Here is a 21,550-nt window from a genome sequence, read left to right as displayed (position 1 = left end):
CCTGGAGAATCCCACGAACAGAGGAGCCTGGCGGGCTACAGTCCATGAGGCTGCAAAGAGCCAGGCACGACTGAGACTAACACGGCTGTGTCGGTTGAAGCTGGACAACGTGCTGGTTTGATACATTTATACATTGAAATAGGATGTGGCTCTAGTGCTATTTAGCACCTCCGTCACCTCCCGTAATCATCATTTCTTTTTTTGTGGGGATAACTATTAAGGTTTAGCAGAACTTTGATGCGTATAGTACGCCTTGGTAGACTGGTTCACAATGCCGCACATCACATCTGCAGGACTCATTCACCCGCCAGTTGCAAGTTCACAGCTGTGCTGTGTCAGGCTGGGCTCTGAGAAGGGAGGTGCAGGTGCCCCGGAGGGTACCACGCCCTTGAAATTCTGCTTCTTTTGCAAAAGGTCATTGTTTGATACTCCGATCAAATCGCTGCCACCTTGAATTCCGTCCCCCTCGTCTCAGCGGTGCCATACCCTGGGGATTAGCGATTTTAATTTGCCCCTCTACCCATAGGAAATGTATTCCAGAATCTGTGTCCCTTTATGGCAAAGCCTAAGTTATCAATACATACACACATACCCCCTTCACTCACACACTCACAGGCATATACACACCACAGACACAAGCAAGATTTTTGCCGCACCTTAGGACATGCGTTCCTGGAATACTCACAGCAGTCAACAGATTGGAGCGATGGAACAGTTGATTAGAAATAGCATAAGTCAACATTTCTTGTTACTGGCTCACCTTAAATTTAACTTGTAATGAAAACCTTCAGAGCCGAGTGGGATTTTGTGCCTTTCAGTTTAACACCTAGTCACCTGCTTTGCTATTATTTTTAATGTGAGTGAAAACAAAGTCATTTGTTTCTTTGGTACAGATGTGCTTTTCTCATCCTGATCCATTAAAATGAGATTTATAAACTTAGTTGTTCAGAATAAATCACCATCATGTTTTATATAAAAAAGCAACAAAGGAGAGGGGAGATACCCAAGGAACCTACCCCAAGCAAAACTCTTTTCTGGAACTAATAAATGAGTTCATCCAGTCACAGGAGTGTGACTGGAACAGCCATTGCTATGTCTCATTAGCGTCCAGGCAGCTAAAACTCACTAGATCCAAATTCCCCAGTGATTTCCAGGGAATGGCCTTGAAGACTGAGGGAGCTAGAGGCTGCAGGGTGTGTGATCAGCTCACAGACAGTCTTCTGATTGGCTGGTGGTGAAGTGGTCAGGAGCCAATGTCATCAACCTTCTGGTTTCAACCCGTTTGGGGTCTATATATAGAATAGAATATAGTTGTTGAGGGAAGAATATAGTTTACTTCTCCCACCTGGTGGGGGTTTCAGTATCTGCAAAACAGCTCAAGGACATGGCTAAAGCATAGTGTCTATAGCTCTTGAGGAAGAACTAAAGGTCCTTGACTTTGTTTAATCATTAATCATTGTTTAATGATTGTTGTGTTCAGTTGCTAAGTCGTGTCCAACTCTTCTCAACCCCACGGACTGCAGCATGCCAGACTTCCTTGTCCTTCACTATCTGCTGGAGTAGCTCAAACTCATGTCCGTTGAGTTGGTGATGCCATCCAGCCATCTCATCCTCTGTCGCCCCCTTCTCCTCCTGCCCCCAATCTTTCCCAGCATCAGGGTCTTTTCCAATGAGTCCACTGTTCACATCAGGTGACCAAAATACTGGAGCTTCACCTCTAGCATCAGTCATCCCAATAATTATTCGGGGTAGATTTCCTTTAAGATTGACTGGTTTGATCTTTGCTGTCCAAGGGCCTCTCCAGAGTCTTCTCCAGCACCACATTTCGAAGACATCAGTTCTGATCAGGCTATTATAATTTTGTCCTACTTGACTGTTTTCCTCTGTTTCTGCATGTTCTCATTTCTCTGATTAAGTTTATTCTTTGGAACGGGGGGAAGATCTAGGGAGCTAAACTTGCCCACAAACAAGAGGCAGGTGGAGGTTCAGGGGTGTCTGTCCCTGGAAGGTCCCATGGGGTCCTGCTCAGTTACCAGCTACTCCATTTTGTCCCTGTAATACAGTATAGAGTTGAGACAGAATCGAATAATCATAAACTATGCTGTGGAATCTTAAAACCTCATGAGACTTTGCATTCTGTTTAAAACCCATCCGTGTGTAATAGTAATTCCACGTCTCATTTTCCTTCGACCCCATTTTGAAGCCCAATTGTAACTTGAGGAAGGTGCCTTGTGGTGCTGTTCAGCCTCTCCTCTCCTCCCGGCCCCTCGCAGGAGGGCTGAGAGGCACAGAGGGTGCTGTACACCGGCCAGGTGGGGGCTTGGAAATCTTAAATGTGCTTCAGTTCCCTCATCACAAATGGGCACAACGATAGTTCTGCTTTTCAGGATCAATCTGAAGATGAATGGAAGTGCTTCTGGAACCTCCAGTGAAGTGTCTGACACGTGTTTTCAGTTCTCACCACCTTTCCTTTTGAGTCCAGTTAATCAAAGAGTATTAACCCACCAACTGTTTTTAACAAGGTCCAGCCTCCATGTTACAGTCTTCTGCTCTGTGGCGGGACAACACCCGGAGCGTCCCCTGGTCTGTCCACCTTTTGAAAATAAAACAGCAACAGTTCCTGGTTCCACAAATGACACGTTGCTGATGTTTCTGTCTCTGGTCAGACATGTCCGCGTTGCCAAATGCTGCTGTTCCGAGTTCTGTATGAGCTGAGAGGAGATGATACAAGCAGACTGCTTGAGCTACAAGTATTTGGCTTTCAAGACATAAAAGATGCCATGAAAGACCCTGAAGATTGATATTCTAAGATCTGAATACTGGGAATTGTGTGTCAACTAAAAACGATGCACAGCGTGAGCTGTGAGTTATTATTTGATGCAAAATGAGGACTCCAGCTGGGGAGCGAGCACCACAGCTCGCTCTGAGAGGCCGCTCCAGAGAGGCACTGGGGAAGGTCCAAATATGAGATTTTGCTGAAGGGGGAGCTCGATGCCATCAAGCACCTACTTTACAAAAACTTTTCTGCTAGTCACGAGGAGCTGATGTCACCACAAAGGGATTCAGTGCGCTTCAACATCTGAGGAGATGCGAGGATTGGGATCATGAAATCAGTTCCTGAAAACATCTGTCCATCTGAAGATGTCTTCCACCAGTTTCCTTGGAGCACAGAGTGCCTCCGTCTCCGCCCTGAATTCCCTGTGGGGGTGTCGAAGGTGAGCAGCTGCAGCAGTACAGGGTCCCATCTCCGCAGAGGCAGACGGCAGAGGCCCTTGTGGTCGTCGCTGTTCAGTTGCTGACAAGTGCTCCTGGCAAGTGCCAACCTGCCGTGACGTGTGCAACCGTCAATGGGTAGGTGACAGAGTCCGAAGCTATCAGACAAAACACTTGCACAGATTTGTCCGGGTGGGTCTCAACCACGGTGTTGAGATCAGGGAAAAGCATCAACGGAGCCTGGCTCGTCTACAGGGACGTCAGTCAACCGTGGCCCACGGTCATTCCTGCCTCTGTTCAAGTGTTAAAACCACATGGAAACACACATGTGATTGTCAATCTTCAAATGATTCACACTGGGGGAGAAAATGATCAGGAAGTGAAAATTTTGATCTCTTTATCTGTTTATTACTTTTGTCTATTGGCAAACAGACAAGTATATTTTACAGTTTAAAATATTCTACATGGTTAATAGCGTGTGTTGTAATTTCTCAAAATGTTCCGTATTTCGTTTGACTTAGCTATATATCTTATTAAAGAGATTCATTAGTGACCGAGCATGCTGAAAAAGCTCTCCACATATGCAAGATACATTTTTTTCCAGGAAATACTCCTATTCTATGTGTACATTGCAATCTGAGTTTAGAAAGCATATCACACATAGTGTCGTATTTAATTAACATAAAGTCATCATGAAGGAGAAATGAATTATTTTAAATTTCACATTTAACCTACTTTTATTCCATTTTATGGATAATAAAAGTTTAAAATGCCATCAGAAAGGGTCAGACAGAGCTCTGCTGCGTTCTTGGTTGCACTGTTTTGCCAGGCGTACTTTTCCAGGATCTTCCTGCCTGTGTGACCTTGTTGTTCCCTTGCTCGGTCGTGCCGACTCTTGCGACCCCGTGGACTGCGGCACACCAGCTTCCCTGTCCGTCCCCGTCTCCTGGAGCTGCTCAAGCTCCTGCCATATGTGCGGTTTCATTATTAAATGATTTCAAAGGGAAAAAAAGTACTTTTAATGTCTAAAATGTAGACATTGGATTTTTTTTTTCCTGATACTCACCTTCCCACTTTAAGATAGAGTTTGGCTGTTAAGTAAAGACCTATATTTCTAGTGAAATCAACCTTGGCCTTACTGAAAAGTAGAAGGATTGTAAAGTTTGTATAGAAGACATTGAGATCTAGTTTTTCTTTTTTTTTGCATTGTCCTCATACCAACACGTTTTCTGATTATCGAGGAAAACGCAGACAGTCTTCAAGCATCATTCCTGCCATCAGGTCAGCTGCCCTGGAAAACCCCCAGTTTTGATCTGGTTTCTCATGAGCCATTACAGATTTAATAGCCCTGTCTAAATTACCCAGATTAACGCCAATGCTTCCTTCTGCCCAGAATTTAACTGCTTCATGGAGTAGGTCAGAGCTACCGTAAATTCCCACCATAAAGACACAAAGTGGGAGATGCTGAGGTTTAAAGAAATACCTGAATTCTCCATAGGGGGAGTTTATTAACTGATTAACTTGCAAGAATGTGGAAAGGAACCGTGGTGTTTTGCATATTTGACTCTGTAATGTTAATGAGAGCTAATTGTTCTTTACAAGATGTCAAGTAACCACTCTGAATGGAATTCTATCCTGTGTTACAAGCAGAAAAGAAAAGATGACACCAGCAAAGATGGATGGAAAACTTCTGTAAGAACAGGAAGAATTAAGACTGGTTACAGCTTCTTATCATTAAGACCTTTTAGTCACTAGAATTTTGTGAATTTTAGGCCAGATGGCTCTGACCATCCTAACTCAACCCCTTGCTAGCATGGTAGCCCGTGACCTTTTCCTTTTGGTCCAAGGCCCCAACCCCCAGCTCACCTATCCTTGGAGAAAGAGAGAGCCCCGCTGAAGCTGGCCAGCAGCTCCCTGGGGTCCTCAGCTGCTTCACTAAACCTCCCGTGAATCCCTGCTTGGCTCCATGCCTGCTGAGTCACTTCAGTCATATCTGACTCTCTGTGGCCCTATGAACTGTAGCCCATCAGGCTCCTCTGTCCCTGGGATTCTCCAGGCAAGAATACTGGAGTGGGTTGCCATTCCCTCCTCCAGGGGACTTTCCTCACCCAGGGATCGAACCCACCTCTCCTGTGTCTCCTGCACTGGCAGGTGGGTTCTTTACCACTGGCACCACCTGGGAAGCCCTCTGCTTGACCACAATGTCCCTTGTCCACAGCCAGTGGCTTAGATTCTCAGTCCATTCCTCAAGTCCACTTTCCCTCATCTAAACCTCGACTACATTCTGTCCTAGAGAAACTGAGGCCATGAGAAGGGGTCCCTGTACTCCCTGAGACGTCTGGTGACCGGACGGTATTTATCGCCTGACCCAAATGTGGGGAAGGCAGTGTCCTTCCACTGGGCCGAGGGGCACCGAGTCCAGACCCTCTGCTTCCTCCTCTGTCTTTTCATTTCCTCCAGTCTTAATGTGCGTCTGCCTCACCATATAAGCCTCCTGAGATCTCCCTACTCCCCACCCCATCCGGTGGGCTGTTTCACTTTGACCCCCATCCCAGCCAAGGTCAAGGGCAAAGAAGGCCTTTCAGACCCCTTGTCGACACCAACAGAGTCTGCACCTGCCTGCTGTCACTCCCTCCCCTTGCCCCTGTCTTCATCCGTAAAATGTGGGAACCTTCTTTCCAGGGCGCTCATCCACTCCCGTGATTTTAGTCGTCTTTGTGTTGATGACTTCCAGGGCTTATTTTCTGGACTTTTCTGAATTTCACATCCTTCTAGCCGATTATTTCTTGGAACACCACATGAACTTCTAGCAGGTACTTCAAAGTGAACGAACACAGCCATGATCAACTCTGTCTTCCTCTCTCAAGAACGCACTCCTCCTCTCGAGAAGCCCCCCTGACTGACTGAGGCCTGCTCCACCCCACTTCCCCAGACGGAAACTTACAAAGCGCCATCGACACATCCCCCCCACTGACCCTGTGAACAGCCAACCCTCCTCTCGCCCACCTGCCTCTCCATCTCCTCCACTTCTCTTCACTGCTGGTCTCTCCCTAGACCTGCCGGCTCATTTCTTTGCCTCATCTCTTCCCAGGCCTTCCTCGTAGCTCAGTCGGTGAAGAATCTGCCTGCAATGCAGGAGATCCAGGTTGGTAAGATCTCCTGGAGAAGGGCATGGCAACCCACTCCAGTATTGTTGCCTGGAGAATCCCATGGACAAAGGAGCCTGGCGGGCTGCAGTCCACGGGGTTGCACAGAGTCACACACGACTGAGCGACTGAACTACTACAGCTGCTGAGTGCTAATTCCAGGCCAGCTCACTGGCTGCGGGGAAATCCCTGCTGAGCCGCCCGTCTTTCTTGCTTCAAGACCCTGGGTGCAGCCATCACTTCCACGCCACCATGGAAACTCTTCTGCAGGACACACAGAGCCCTGGCTCCTTGTCTGGCCTCATCACCCTCCGCCTCTCTCCCCAGAGGCTCCAACTGTGCCGAACAACGCAAGTTTCCAGCAAACACACATCACATGGTCCTGCCTGTGTGCCTTTGCATGTGGTGCCAGTTATTCCAAGGATCGCCTTGGATCTCGGATTTGCCTGGGCAATCCTTACTCAAATGTCAGCTCTTGAAACCGCAGCCTCATCCTGGCCCACAGCCTTTCCCCGGGTTCCCTTTCTGCACTCCGGCGAACAGGCCAAGGCCTTCTCTGTTATTCTGCTTCCGTGTTGCATCCCAGCCATGTTTTTTCCCTTGTCTCTGCCTGTGGACACACCGTGTGTGTTCTTGAGCCTCCAAGGATAAGCTCTTTATATCCTCAAGTGTTCGTGTTGTGTATTTGGTAGGCGAGTCCTTTGTGCTTAGGGCCACCCTGGTGGCTCAGACGGTAAAGCATCTGCCTGCAATGTGGGAGGACTGGGTTCGATCCCTGGGTCGGGAAGATCCCCTGGAGAAGGAAATGGCAACTCACTCCAGTGTTCTTGCCTGGGGAATCCCATGGACGGAGGAGCCTGGCGGGCTGCCGTCCATGCTGTCGCAGAGTCAGACGACTGAGCAATTAACACTGTCAACTTCTTTTTTCCTTTTTGTGCTTTTTGAACAAAAGGGATAAATCCATGAATTAATCATCCACCTCGTAATTAAAAGATATTGACGAGAAGAAATCGTAGATTGCTCTCAGTTTAAAATCTTGACTACAAATATGAATTACAAAGCGTGCGGTAGAATCTGCTAGATTTCTATATGAAATACACAAAGTACTCATGACCTTCTCTGAGGAGGGGAGCCACTCAAGTGAGAACCAAGGAAAACACTGTAAATACGTTCTGGTACAACAAGAACCTTCCTTCCTCCTTCCGGAAACAGCATGTGCTCTTAGGGACCAAAGCCGGATAAATACCACAGGGACACAGTGTCCAGGTGATGTCCATCATTCTGGAGACCAGACATGGCTGAGGTGACTTCACCGCTGGGGTTTGTTGACAAGCCAAGCCATAAAACCATGTGCTTTTCCTCCTCACAGGTATTTGCGCCAGACCCTTAGAGAAGATATATCAGCAGCAGAGCATTCTCTGAACAGGGAGAAATTTGCTGTTTTGAAACAAGCCCTCAATGTAATTGGCTTCAGTAACTTGGTGAGTCATGCGGTTAAATATTCCACTGAGGAAATCAACCCTCTGCTAGTTTGTAAAAGTTATTCATTCAGAAACATTCCTCTGCCTCGTGGAGCTTGCATGCTAGTGGGAGAGAGACATGAGCAAACATTATGCCCAGGGCCACAGGGTACCGGGAAGATGGGCTGCCGTCTTCAAGAAGGCGGCTGAGACCTTTTCCCACAGGGACCACGTGAGCAAAACAGATAAGAACTGGGCACTGGCTGACTCGAGAAAAATGGCAGACGGAAAGGACCATCTGCTGCCAAGTACCACTTGGGAGAGTAATCACTTAATTAAACTATCTTCTAGAATGCTATGCTTTTTTTTTTTTAATTCTTAAAGAATTATCAAATACCTCCAAAGCTGAAACGTACTATTTAAAGTGCATAAGCCCACTGATACACAATGGAAATTTCCATGATCTCAGAAATGTTCTAGATTTCACTTACAGTATGGCAGTCACTGGCCACTTGGGGTTGCCGGGCACGGTAGAGGAAGCTGAGGTAGACTGAGGACATGGATTTTTAACTTTTAAAAAAAAAATCTGATCAAGTTAAACTGACACGGTCTTGCGTGGTTAGTGTTCACTGAATTGAATAACACAGGTCTAGAGAACAAGAGATGTGAAGTGTGCTCAGCCATTTCAGTTGGGTTCGACTGTGTGCAACCCCATGGACTGTAGCCCCCCAGGCTCCCCTGTCCATGGGATTCTCCAGGCAAGAATCCTGGAGTGGGTGGCCATTTCCTCCTCCAGGGGATCTTCCTGACCCAGAGAGCGAACCCGCGTTTCCTGCATTGGCAGGCAGATTCTTTACCACTGAGCCACCAAGACCTCGGAAATTCCCACAAATCTCCTTTTCCTATGCATCATCTCTGTGTCCCCGATATTCAGTATGGGGTCACTTTAAATGACAGCTAGTTCCTCATTAGCAATCAACATAAGATTGCATGGGTAACTGGCATGCCTGTAGTTCATGAGCCAAGATTTAGTGACAGATTTAATTTTTTTTTCTTAAACTCAATATACATCGATCGACTTGGGTCCCTGCCTTTCCCCTCGGCTCATAGGGCAGCAAGGGGTGGAAGGGGTTGCAGGGAGACAGCAAGGGAGGGGTAGGAGGTGGGGACTCCGCCTCAGTGGATGTCTCTGGGCACTTGGCTCCACGCCAGCCTCACTGCATTCAGGGACTGGAATTCTAGGAACGAGTGATCATATGGCATTTTGTTCTCTGTTGCTCTGTCTGTTCCATCTCCGTGTTTCTCTCTTTCCCGAACTCCTGCCACTTGCACTCTTCAGTCTTTGCATTTGCTACTTTTTTTTTTTTTTTTTTTTGCTGTTGTTACTTCTTTTCCCTTCCTCCATTTATGTCTGCAATCTCTACTCACTTACAGGAAACTGAGATAGAGAGGCGGGTAAGGAATCATTCCACCAAATATCAGCTCGTTGGAAACGGGGCTGTAGAAACCCATGACTGATCCTCAAAGGCAGGGCACACAGAATATGTCTTCCACATAAGGGGCCAAACAGGGCATTTAACAAGCTTTTTGATTAAAGAAATTCATGCGATTAAACCAAGACCGAAAACTGATCGTCTTGATCCTCAGGTGTGACTGAGATGGTGACACTTTTAGTCCATCAGCAGGAAAAGATCAAGTTAGACTGGGAGGAAGGTACTTCTGGGCTGGCAAGACCCTTGAGTCAGAACTCGTGAGTGTGGTTCCGGGAGACCTGACCATGAAGGTGATCCTCCATCACCAGCAAGATGACAGGGGGCTTGCTCACCGCAGGTGGACACAGGACAGCAGCCGACGCCCCCTGCTCGCAGAGCAGCTTGTTAGTATCCCCACACTGTCACTCACCTTCGGGCTGCTTTTCACCGTTCTGTCTCCATCACGGTACGGAACCGCAAGAACCTTGATGACGGAACAAAGTCTTCATCTCTGTGTCCAGGAGTGTGTCTCTTTTGGAGCACTGGGAAATGTAATGAGGAGTTACTGGATTTATTTAAAAACGGGAGAGGGAGCTGTCGTAGGGAGATGTTGAGTAGCTTAAGGAGCTTGGAAAAGGTTCTTCAGACAGGCACAGATCAATAAAATCTGAGGCCCTAATTTGTGATTTGGAGGCTACCAAAAGCATGTCTAAGTAACGCTGAAGTCATAGAGGATTATACCTGAAAATGACACATTATCCTTTTCAATGCGCTCATTTTAAAGCTGTTAATAATAAAACTACCTTGTCCTGAAAGCTGGAAGTTCAGGACGAAATTCATGGATGGCACAGGGCCCACACTGTGTCAAGTCTATGCCTATAAAGCAAATGAGAATTGTTCTTAGCAAAAAACTCTCTCCGGCAGGAGCTTTTCCTGCCCAAAGTACCAATTAGGAATCCGGGAATTTATTGGGAATTTTTAAGGTTAACTTTGCTTGCCCTAAATGGGATGTACCATTTTCACCATTGTACCATTTTCACCATTGATCGGTGGTTCCCTTATGGGACATTCTGAGTCGGAAAAAAATCACAGCCGCGCATCATTTTTTTTAACCTACTTGGAAGTTTTCCAAAGGATCGGTCTTTGCATCTTTTCTTCCTAAGCAACAGCCTTTATCTTCTCTGTTGGTCACCCGCGTAGGAGGTGGAGAACCTGTGCGTGATTCTAGCAGCCGTGTTGCACCTCGGCGACGTTGGCTTCACCGCTCTCTCCGAGGCGGACTCCGCGCTGGTGTCTGACCTCCAGCTCCTGGAACAAGGTCAGTGGAACTCATGGACCATCGATGGCTTGACGTGCAGTTCTCCAGGCTGGCCAGTAGATGGAGACACAGTACAGAAAAGTCAGGGGGATCACCCCACTTTCTGCCAGAGTGGGATTCAGGGAGGGTGGTGGGGAAAACAAACCGAGATCCGCTTTCTTCTTTTGTCTTTCTGGTCATGTGAATTAATAAGATGCACGTTGATGTCCGCACGCTGCCCGCCTGAGTAACAGCGTTGTTGCTCTGGTGCATAATTGGGTTTATTTGTATCGTTCTGAGTATTCTCCACCCCACCCCTCTACCCTGTATATTTGGAGGGCATGTTATTAACTAAACATTTAAACAGAACATAATTACTTCCCTTTAAGATCTTGCCAAAAACCTCTCTCCTTTGAAGTGGCCTTGTTAGTCACTCCCAGCTTTTTTTCAAAATAACCTTAACAGATAAGATGCTTGTGGTGACTACTTCACCCCATATCTAAGTGATTTAGCCAGGAATTGGGGAAAAAAGCATCCCGGGCCGTTAGTAAGGGTGAGGAGGGGGAAACTCCTGCAGCAGCTTAATGCCGGAGCCCCAGGAGCTCTTCGACGTTTTAATCAAGCTGTTTCTCTAGTTGAATTTGCCAGTTAGAGTGGTAGCTCCTTTTCTTTGAGACACACATATTCTAATGGGTCTGTACACACTTCTCAACTATAAAACGCCATGTTCTCACTGTCAACGTGTGTGTAACTTGATGCTTTCATCACGGCTTTAATTTCAGTGGCTGGAATGCTACAGGTATCTCCGGATGAGCTGGCATCTGCTTTAACCACTGACATCCAGTATTTTAAGGGTAAGGTTTTCTGTACTTTGCCTTCCACCTTTGTGAACATCTCTACGCTTTTGAGAGACCATTCTGATGAGCCGTGTTTTTATAGGTAATGGGTCATTTTAGACATAGAGTCATCAATCCAAGAGGATTTGTTCCATTAAAACATCGGCTTTGGCTGTGGCGGCCCGCCCTCCTCCTTGGCGAGCACCCTCTTCCCTCCGCTTCAGCAGACAGAACCAGAGCTGCTGCCTCCTGGGCACTTGTGAACTGAAGGGAGCTGTAGCGGGTGCTATGAGCACTGGATTTTTTAGTTGGCACACATTGCTAAGGCATGGATTTAATTCTTTCCGTTTTCAGTTCAGTTGCTCAGTCGTGTCCGACTCTTTGCAACCCCATGGACCGCAGCACGCCAGGCCTCCCTGTCCATCACCAACTCCCGGAGCTTGCTCAAACTCATGTCCGTCCAGTCGGTGATGCCATCCAACCATCCCCTCCTCTTTCCACTTTAGTGAATGAGAGAACTAAGATTCAAAGAGGCTAGATAAACTTGAGCATCAAATCACTAGTAAATCGCATGCTGGGAATTAGACTCTGACGCCATCCAACTCATGGGCTTCCCAAGTAGCTCATTGGTAAAGAACCTGCGTGCCAATGCGGGAGACACAAGAGATGCAGATTCGATCCCTGGGTTGGGAAGGTCCCCTAGAGAAGGAAATGGCAGCCCACTCCAGCATTCTTGCCTGGGAAATCCCATGGACGAGGAGCCTGGCGGGCTACAGTCCGTGGGGTCACACGTAGAGAGTCGGGCGTGACTTGATGAGTGGACGCTCCCGAGGCCGTCTCTGTGGTGTGGGTCTGCACTCAGTACGCACAGAAGGGCTTCCCCAAACATCCTTCCCTCACTCCCTGTATCTCATTGCCTCACCAGCCTGCCTCTGGATTGTGGTTTTGAGGGCTCCTCCTCCGTTGGATTTTTTTTTTTTTCTTCTCAAAATCGCCACTATGTGTTTTTGTAATAACTGGCAGGGGCTGCGTTTGTCAGAGTCACAGCATGTTGGTAGCATCTTCTGATGTGCGCGGATGTGGAGGGATAAACAGCCCAGCTCTGTTGGCTTCTGAACGAGGAGCAGCCTCGAGCTCACTTACTCTCCCCTCCTCTCTCTCCCAGGAGAGGTGATTACACGGCGGCACACCGTGGCGATGGCTGAGTTTTACCGGGATCTTCTGGCCAAGTCCCTGTACAGTCGTCTGTTCAGCTTTCTGGTGAACGCGGTGAACTGTTGCCTCCGCGGTGACGAGGAGCCCAGCAGGTAGGTGTGATGGATGCCTGCTCACACGTCCTTCCCGCCAGGGTGATTCAGCCAGGCGCGCTCTTAAAGATGCTTCCTAGTCCAGTGTCACTAAAACAGTTCATTTTAGTGAGGTGATTCTACTTTCAGGATTTCAGAGACTATTTTTTAAAGGGATTTGAGCCCCCCACCCACCCCCCTGGGTGAATTAATCAGTCATGTCTTGTGCATAGAGATGCAAATGCCTTCTCTCTGGGCTGAAGCCATACGTGGCCTTTTGAGCACCTAGAAGTATGAAGAAATGTGTACATCTGGGGAGAGGACAGTTCGAGCATATCTGCAGCCCTGCCGTTGTTGAGACGCCCGTGTCTCTCTAGACCCGATGGGATGCCGTGTTTCAGCTTGGTCATCCCTCCTGTTTCCTCCTTTTTTGGGGGTTATTTGATGAAGCATTGCTATGGTAACCACGTTGACTCCTGGCCTCAGTCATCTTTAAGCAGCAGCTTTTCGGGGATGTTTGATCATCTAAAAACGACAAATCCCCTCGGCACCTTGTCAATGGAAGGCTTTGTCAGTATTCTCATCACCAATTGGTCATCACCAATAATGACCTTGGGCAGGCCACTGGAAGCGAAATCACATCCAGGAGTCTTTACACGTCTGCTGGTCTTTGAACGCCGCGTCCTGAGGGTTTCTTTGTTGTCCATACAGACTTCACCAAACTCCTGAGAGCCGCTCCTTTTAGAGGGTCCCCGGAAAACATTAGCACGGCCGCGTATTATCAGGAAAGTTCTTAAACACATGCAGACATCTCAGAAGATTCCAAGGACAAAGGCATACTAAAATTCTCACTAAAATATACACATAAAAAAAAACCCAGAGCATTGATCAGCATGTTCCATATGTGGTCTGTGACTTGAGGGTCACTGTAGTGTTACCTGCATTTAAGCAGATAATCCATAATCTTGGATGTGGTGAGGACTCAGGATTTTGTCATTATTTCTTGCTACCAGTTACTTTGTGATTTCCCTTTAAATATGAAGACGAGTCACAGGATAATACTAATAGGCAAAGACAACCAAATGTGTCTTGTATGCAATTGTTGGCTGTTCTGCTGAAGCTGACATTGAAACCCTTAATGTATTTAAGTCCTGCTGCAGGTAAGAACTTTTGGAGAAGGCAGTGGCACCCCACTCCAGTACTCTTGCCTGGAAAATCCCACAGACGGAGGAGCCTCGTGGGCTGCAGTCCATGGGGTCGCTAAGAGTCGGACACGACTGAGCGACTTCACTTTCACTTTTCACTTTCATGCACTGGAGAAGGAAATGGCAACCCACTCCAGTGTTCTTGCCTGGAGAATCCCAGAGACGGGGGAGCCTGGTGGGCTGCCGTCTATGGGGTCGCACAGAGTCAGACACGACTGAAATGACTTAGCAGCAGGTAAGAACTTTTAGGAAATTTCCATTTGCCATTTAAATCTTATAGAGACTTAGATTATACAGCTGGAAAAACTGACACCAAGTCTGGATTTTTGACTGCACACATAGGAAAACATAAACCTTGGAAAACACTTTATTTCCCTTTCCGTGGGAGTACGGCTACTGTGTCAGTGTGCAGATTTATGATGTAAGTCTTAGCTCCATGTTTATTTACTAAGTGAATGGATAAGGACAGGGATTATTGGAAAATTAGAGATAAATTAATGTATCAGAAGTTTGACTTCTAAAAGACAGTGTTCTCATTTGAGTCATAACTCCCCTTTTTTTTCTTCTCTGTTTCTCCCATGACTCACCCAAACCTGGGTTTCAATACAAATATAATGCATAGAAAGGTTGTATTTGCAGTATTTTTAATTAGTTGAAGTTCATGGAAAGCTTATAGATTTACAGAGCCATTCCCTAAGCCACAGAGAAGTCTCAAAACTTGGATAAACTCGGGATAGACTTTTATTGTTTATGAGTCCTCAACTTGCTAAAAATGTTGTAATTATGTCAGAAAATCTATATATATCTGTATCTCCCTGTGGTTAACATGGGCAGGCACGCTTTATATTAATAGGACATATTTATCAAAGTATATAATTTTTGTAAAATTTGCGAGAATAAATATAAATAAGATGTACTCTAACAAGTTGTAAAGGGAAAATAAGTGAAATTTAGGTAGATGACATGTTTGTTTCTAGAATGCTGAGTTCATTTTCTGGATCATAGTAGAGTAGGAACAATATTAATAAGGTTATACGTTTAAAAAAATTCTACTTTTTCTACCTCGGTTCCAAATAGGTTTATTATCCTTGTGATTATGAAATGAGATACAGATTCTTCCTAAGGTATAATGAACAATAATAACTTGAAAATGTTCAAATGATAACACATTTTTGCATCTCTCATAACTGGACCTATTTCCCAATCTCTGCATTTCCTATCCAGGGTTGAATTACCAGTGTTAGATTTTAAGTTTTGTTGTTTTTTTTTCTCCTGCACCGACATCGTCAGCCGAGTTTTGGTATTAACATGCCTACTGTAGAGACACCTGTAAGTTAGAGAGTCTTGGGGACGCAGAGAAGGCGTGGAAACTTTGGAAAATTTCTTCAGCTATAGAAACCTCTAGTTTATTTTTACTCATTTTCACCATGAGTTCTGAATAAAGTGGTTTATATATACGGGGACACCTGAGGAATATAACCTGTGGAACAGCCCCCACTTTTTACCATAGAAGTACCTTAACAGTAAGTATTGATAGATGGAAGGTTATAAGTAGGTGACGTTTGGAGATAACTCAGTAGAGGAGCGATGAAGACATGCTCCATTCACTCATTCATTTATTCATTTATGTCTGCATGATCTGGAACCCACATTTTTGGAGAGCACAATTTGGCATGCAGATTATAAGACAGTAAATAAACTGAGTTTCAAGCATACATATGGAGATTTTTTTGTTTGTCACTGAGCCCTTGAAGTCTTAAAGATGCTTATATTACATTCTTTTGATATTTTATTTGAGCTAAACATAAACATGTAAGTATTTATGATTAATTACTTCAGTGAATCATAGAAAATTTGGAGAGCTCTCCAAATGTCGTCAGATACCAAACCCTCCAGTTCACTCTGACCCATTTCCATCCTGAGTTCTTGCGTCTCCAAGCCGGCCCCTCTGGTCAGCGCCTGGTGGTGAGAACTCTGCTTGGTTTCAAGCATCTGCTGCTGCTAAGTCGCTTCAGTCGTGTCCGATTCGTGCAACCACATAGACGGCAGCCCGCCAGGCTCCCCCGTCCCTGGGATTCTCCAGGCAAGAACACTGGAGTGGGTCGCCATTTCCTTCTCCAATGCGTGAAAGTGAAAAGTGGAAGTGAAGGCGCTCAGTCGTGTCCGACTCTTCGAGACCCCATGGACTGCAGCCCACCGGGCTCCTCCATCCGTGGGATTCTCCAGGCAGGAACACTGGAGGGGCGCCATCGCCCTCTCCCTTTCAAGGATCACCCGAGGATGAGAGGGATGGACATACAGCTGTCAGCACAGTGCCGGACACAGCAGGGTGGTTCCACAGCAGCATCCCGGTGGCTGTGGCTGGAAAGAAGCTTTCCTAGTTCATCCGTGGTGATGTGGAGCTTGGGAAAAACAGGCAAATGGAAGGCATGGTGGAAACCCTAGGTGTAGTCCAGACTCCTTGTTTTGTGTGGATTCTGTAATCTTGCTTGTTTGGAGAATAGCAAATAAAGGAAATAATTAAAGAATAGGGATGTTGCTGCTCAGGGAGATCTCCTGGAGGAGGGCACAGCAACCACGCCCCCTCCAGTGTTCTTGCCTGGAGAATCCCAGGGACAGAGGAGCCTGGCGGGCTGCAGTCCAGGGGGTTGCAAAGATTCGGACACAACTGAGCGACTGAACTACAGTAACAAATCGAAATGCATGCAGCGAATCTGCGCTCGTGAGATTGTAGCAAGCAGTTTAAGTTTCATACTCAGAAAAATGGCACTTCTTCATAGGTGAGACTTGTTTACCTTTCCTAGAGGCAGCAGGTGTTTCAAATGGGGAAAGAGTAAGAAGAAAGAGTAGTGGAAAGAGTAGTGTCGCTACTCCTGTGCACCACTGGGATCTGAGGCGTGACTCTGTTGGCTGAGTTTAGAGGAAGCAGCGATGTTGGATTACCTCTGATCAGTACCCACACCCCTCCCCTCCTTCCCTTCTCTCTTGACACGTCTGCAACACGTTTGCAGAGTATTACCTGGGGTCCAGAGCGCAGTTTGTGGGCTTTGATTGTTGGAAAAATAAAGTCCATGAGGCTTAGTAACCATGGCATTTCCCACTTGGTGGGGGCTCCTTGAGGAAAAAGTCATATAGTATCCTTGCATGGACAGGCGAGTGAGTAGACAGAAACTGGCCACGTGGTGGAGGAAGCACTGGACGAGGGGGAAACTTGGGATCTCTGAGATGCCAACCCTGTGAGCACTGGGAGACAGGTGGCTGGTCAAATTGGGATGAAGGCTCTGGGCTTGAAACATCAAAGTGATCCTGCTTCTCATCGGGAGGCAGGGGTCACCATTCCAGAAACTGTCCAGAGGCCTTGTCCTTCGATCTGTAGATTTAGATTGATCCTGGAGAGAGAAGACACAGGAAGAAGTGTAGAATAGGTATACCTGTGAGAAAAGCTGGACTATTTTAAATAGAGATTGAAGTTATTTTCTTTGTTTTAAAATCCACACATCAATGCAATGATTTAATTCTTTAAATTATCAGGAGGATATTTTTGGTATCTTATCCCATTTCTAAATTCATTGTTGTTGTTCAGTCACTAACTCATGCTCAACTCTGTGACCCCATGAGCTGCAGCACACCAGGCTTCCCTGTCCTTCACTATCTCCTGGAGTTTGCTGAAACGCATGTCCATCGAGTCAGTGATGCCATGCAACCATGTCTTACTCTGTCGTCCCTTTCTCCTCTTGTCCTCATTCTTTCCCAGCAACACGGTCTTTTCCAGTGGCTCAGCAGGCAAAGAACCTGCCTGCAGTGCAGGAGACTCGGGAGATGTGGGTTCAGTCCCTGAGTCAGGAAGGTCCCCTGGAGAAGGGAATGGCAACCCACTTCAGTATCCTGGCCTGGAGAATCCCATGGACAAAGGACCTGGAGAGCTACAGTCCACGGGGTCGCAGAGTTGGATGCGACTGAGCGACTCACACTTTCACTTCTAAATTCATATGTTTTAATTTATAAGAAAGTGATTTTGTAAGTCAGCATGGAATGCCCTGGGTCTCCAGAGAGATTTGCATCACTGCATTGCCATGGCACATGTGTTCCCCAGCAGTCCGGGTGAGTCGTTGTAAAGGACGGTGATGTTAACAGCGGGTCCTGGCGTCTCACAGCCAGCACCTCACTCCCTGGACTGAGGCGGAAGAGCAGAGGGCCGTGGATTTGCGGTCCTGGCGGGAGGTGGGCACGGTCCTCTCCAGCACCTGACAACATGAGATGCGTCGGAATGCATGCAGCGGAGCTGCGCTCGAGAGATTGTAGCGAGCAGTGTAAGTTTCATGCTCAGAAAAATGGCGCTTCTTCACAGGTGAGACTTGTTTATCTTTCCTAGACGCAGCAGGTGTTTCAAATGGGGAAAGAGTGAGGATAGCCTTGAAGAACTCTAAAGGCTGGTTTAGAAACAACCCAGGTCAGGATTTGGGATCTTATGTAGCTGCTCTGAAGATTGCCCCCCTGAACTGGAGTGGAAGCAGAGTTTTACCTTCATGCTCTGAGATGAAGACAAGGTGAATTCACGGGGCTAAGTGGATTTATGGCTCAAGTTTTCATTTGGGAATCTTTCTTAGCTTTGTTCTGCTGAGAACTCCTTGTGTGTAGTATTAGTTATGAATAGTCAATGGCGTATATACACACTGGTTGAATTTCCAAGGATTTTTAAACAGAAGTGACTGTTTTGCTGTATATTATGTTGAAATGATATAATATACATGATACGATGTAATGAATCTTCTTTATGATTTCCATTTTTTTCTCATTGATGTAACCAGATAGCATTTAATGTACTTATGAAATGTTATAGTATATTTAGACTTTATTTAAGGTCAAAGTCCAGTTTGAGAATCTGATGAATGGAATAAATGCACAATTTTACATATAATTTTGGGGGACTCTCCTCTCAAAAAAAAACAAAAACAACAAACAATGTCACTGGACTGTATTAACTTCTTAATGTGTTGATTAAATAAATTAATAAATTCTGAGATAATACCGCCAATCTGGTTCATAGTCTCCTGCTAGTTTTTGAGGATTTTTAAGTCAAATAATTTGTTTGTAATGATTTTGTTGTTGACTTTCTTTTTAATTAGAAAATTGACTTCGTAGTTTTAGATATAATCTATGATTGTTAAAAACATTCACTGAGATACCCCCTGATAGATGTGATTTTTACTACACTAATATGGGGGTAAGAATGTTAATCTTGTTAAGATTATTTTCAGTAGATTAGATTTGCAGCTGTAACTGAGGATTTGTCAAGGATCTCATCCATCAGGGACAGGAAGTCAGCGTCTTAGTTTATGAAACTCTCGGGGCCTGAAGATGGAGCCCTGTCCTCTGCATTACAGACAAACCATGAGAAACATCTTCTAGATTCTAGTCCATGCCCATACTGCTAGCATACGCCACCTGTAAATGTTAATGCTTTACCTAGAGTCTTAGGACAGTTTCCAAATTCTGTCTACAGGTTGTTTTAGCTTTTTGTGCAGCTGGATTTCTCATGCTTCCTGCACCATCTCCTCCTGTTTCCCAGGATGTGAATGTCTAAAAATTCAAATCAGGTGTGTGTGTGTGGGGGGGGGGGGGGGGGGGCGGCGGTTATTTTTTTTAAGTTGTTTAAACAAAAGAATTTTTAAATAAATGTCTATGAAATGGCAACCCACTCCAGTACTCTTGCCTGGAAAATCCCATGGACAGAGGAGCCTGGTAGACTACAGTCCATGGGGTTGCAAAGAGTTGGACACAACTGAGCGACTTCACTTCACGTGACTTTTTAAAAGGACTAGAATGTAGCCATCAGGAATTACAGATGGTTCCTACAAAAGTATCATTTGTTTCCTCTTTTGCAAGGAAGTCAGTTTGGTCAGGTTACTTCTTTGAGTTTAAAATTTGAGGATTAATCTCCTCCAGTGGCCACATCCACTGGTTACATCCCAGGCGACTGTAATCCCTCATTATTGGGACTTGAAACTCTCCAAAGGGCCTCAAAGCATCCGCACGCCTGTCCTGCCCTGCCTCCTCAGAGATGGTCACCTTGGTCTTAGCCCAGGATCTGCCATCATTCTCTCCAACAGGAAGTGTTAAGGTGGTCAGTGTTTCCTCTTTCCTGAGTGAGAGGTTGGGGAAAAATTTTATTGAAAAGAAGCAACACGCTTTGTCAGATATCTGCTTGCTCCCTCCCCGGCCCCTGCCCCGTGCCTGCCAAATCTGTAATGGAATTCAGGTAACTGTCACCTCCCTCCAGGCTTAAATACTTTTCCTCTTTGAGACCATCCACTAGCTGATCTGTATTAATTCTCAGTAGTTCAGGACAGGGCTTGGCAGGGCTGTGTGACCACTGAGAAGCAGAGGAATATCAAAATTAAATACTTTTTACTTTAACCACACACATCTGTCCCATTATACTCAAGGAATCTCAGTGAGGAAGAATTTTATTGCTCACTCCAGTATTCTTGCCTGGAGAATTCCATGGACGGAGGAGCCTGGTGGGCTACAGACCATGGGGTTGCAAAGAGTCGGACAAGACTGAAGTGACTTAGCATTCGCACACACAGAATTTTTTAATTAATTAATTAATTTTAATTGGAGGATAATTTCTTTACAGTATTGTGTTGGTTTTTGCCATACATCGACATGAATCATCCACAGGTGCACACGCACACAGGATTTTTGAGACCAAAATAAATTAACTATCTAATTGGTAAACTGGGTGATGAGAAAATGAAGTAAGGAGAACAACGTCTAGAAATTAAATGCTTTTCACCGTTATTTTGATAACAAAATTGGAAATTAATTTCCACCAGGAAACGTCTGATCCTGTTGATACATTTAACATCACTTGTGAATCCTGAGTATATCTCATTCTCTGTTTCTCTCATGTTTATCTATCCTCATTTCAGACACAAAAGTACAAAGCAAAACCTGCAGCCAAAGCAGAGACTGAATGTGTAAATAAATCTGATTCAGACTCGAGTATCTACTTATTAGTTTTATCTTTCCCTCTTAGAACTTTGTTAAAATGATTATAAAGATTTAAGTTCTCTGATGGATATTGCAAATCCAAAAGAAAGATAATCTGAAAATTTATACCAACACTTGTAAGTAATTAAGAGTTGGTAAAATGATGTTTTGTACACTGCCTTGTTAATTATGATGTAAAACACTTCTTAATAAATGAATTTAAATTGTTAACTCCCAGATGTCTCATAGAAATACTAAAATACCTGGTGTGCATTTGTGAGAAAAGGAAAATAGACGTTTGATTTTTTCCCCCCATTTAGCATGTAATACCTTCCTTCATTAAGTGTATTTGGGGGAGGTGAAAGATTTAATAATCAGGAAGAGCCTTACCAATTATCTCATATGATTAACATTTGCCACTTTTGCGCCAGAATATTTTAACACAAAAGAAATAGAAAATTGCAGCTAAAGCTGAAGTTACTTTTGTTTATCCTGCATAAATCCATCCCTCTCCTTCCTGCTCAAACACAGGAAGTCTCTGTCATCGATTCTGTGTAAATATCCCACAGTTTTAAAAATTCATCTGGATGTTGGTGTTTCATAACAAGTGTGTAACATCATGAGTCATCAAGAAGTAAG

At 45.4% G+C, this 21,550-nt stretch overlaps 1 protein-coding gene across 2 annotated transcripts in view; it reads left to right on the top strand.

The window, feature by feature from the left end:
- MYO16 (myosin XVI) overlaps window positions 1-21,550 on the top strand; it is a 517,517-nt gene that overhangs the window by 307,025 nt on the left and 188,942 nt on the right. For both annotated transcript variants that reach the window (XM_044927086.2, XM_044927087.2), the window contains exons 17-20: window positions 7,729-7,840; window positions 10,492-10,609; window positions 11,371-11,442; window positions 12,590-12,731. In XM_044927086.2, the coding sequence (XP_044783021.2) occupies window positions 7,729-7,840; window positions 10,492-10,609; window positions 11,371-11,442; window positions 12,590-12,731 (444 nt within the window). The remainder of the gene's footprint in view (window positions 1-7,728; window positions 7,841-10,491; window positions 10,610-11,370; window positions 11,443-12,589; window positions 12,732-21,550) is intronic.

Source organism: Bubalus bubalis, chromosome 13 (genome assembly GCF_019923935.1).
Source record: "Bubalus bubalis isolate 160015118507 breed Murrah chromosome 13, NDDB_SH_1, whole genome shotgun sequence".
Lineage (NCBI taxonomy): Eukaryota > Metazoa > Chordata > Mammalia > Artiodactyla > Bovidae > Bubalus > Bubalus bubalis.
The sequence above is the reverse complement of the archived record's forward strand: the minus strand, read 5'-3'. Positions and strand labels throughout refer to the sequence as shown.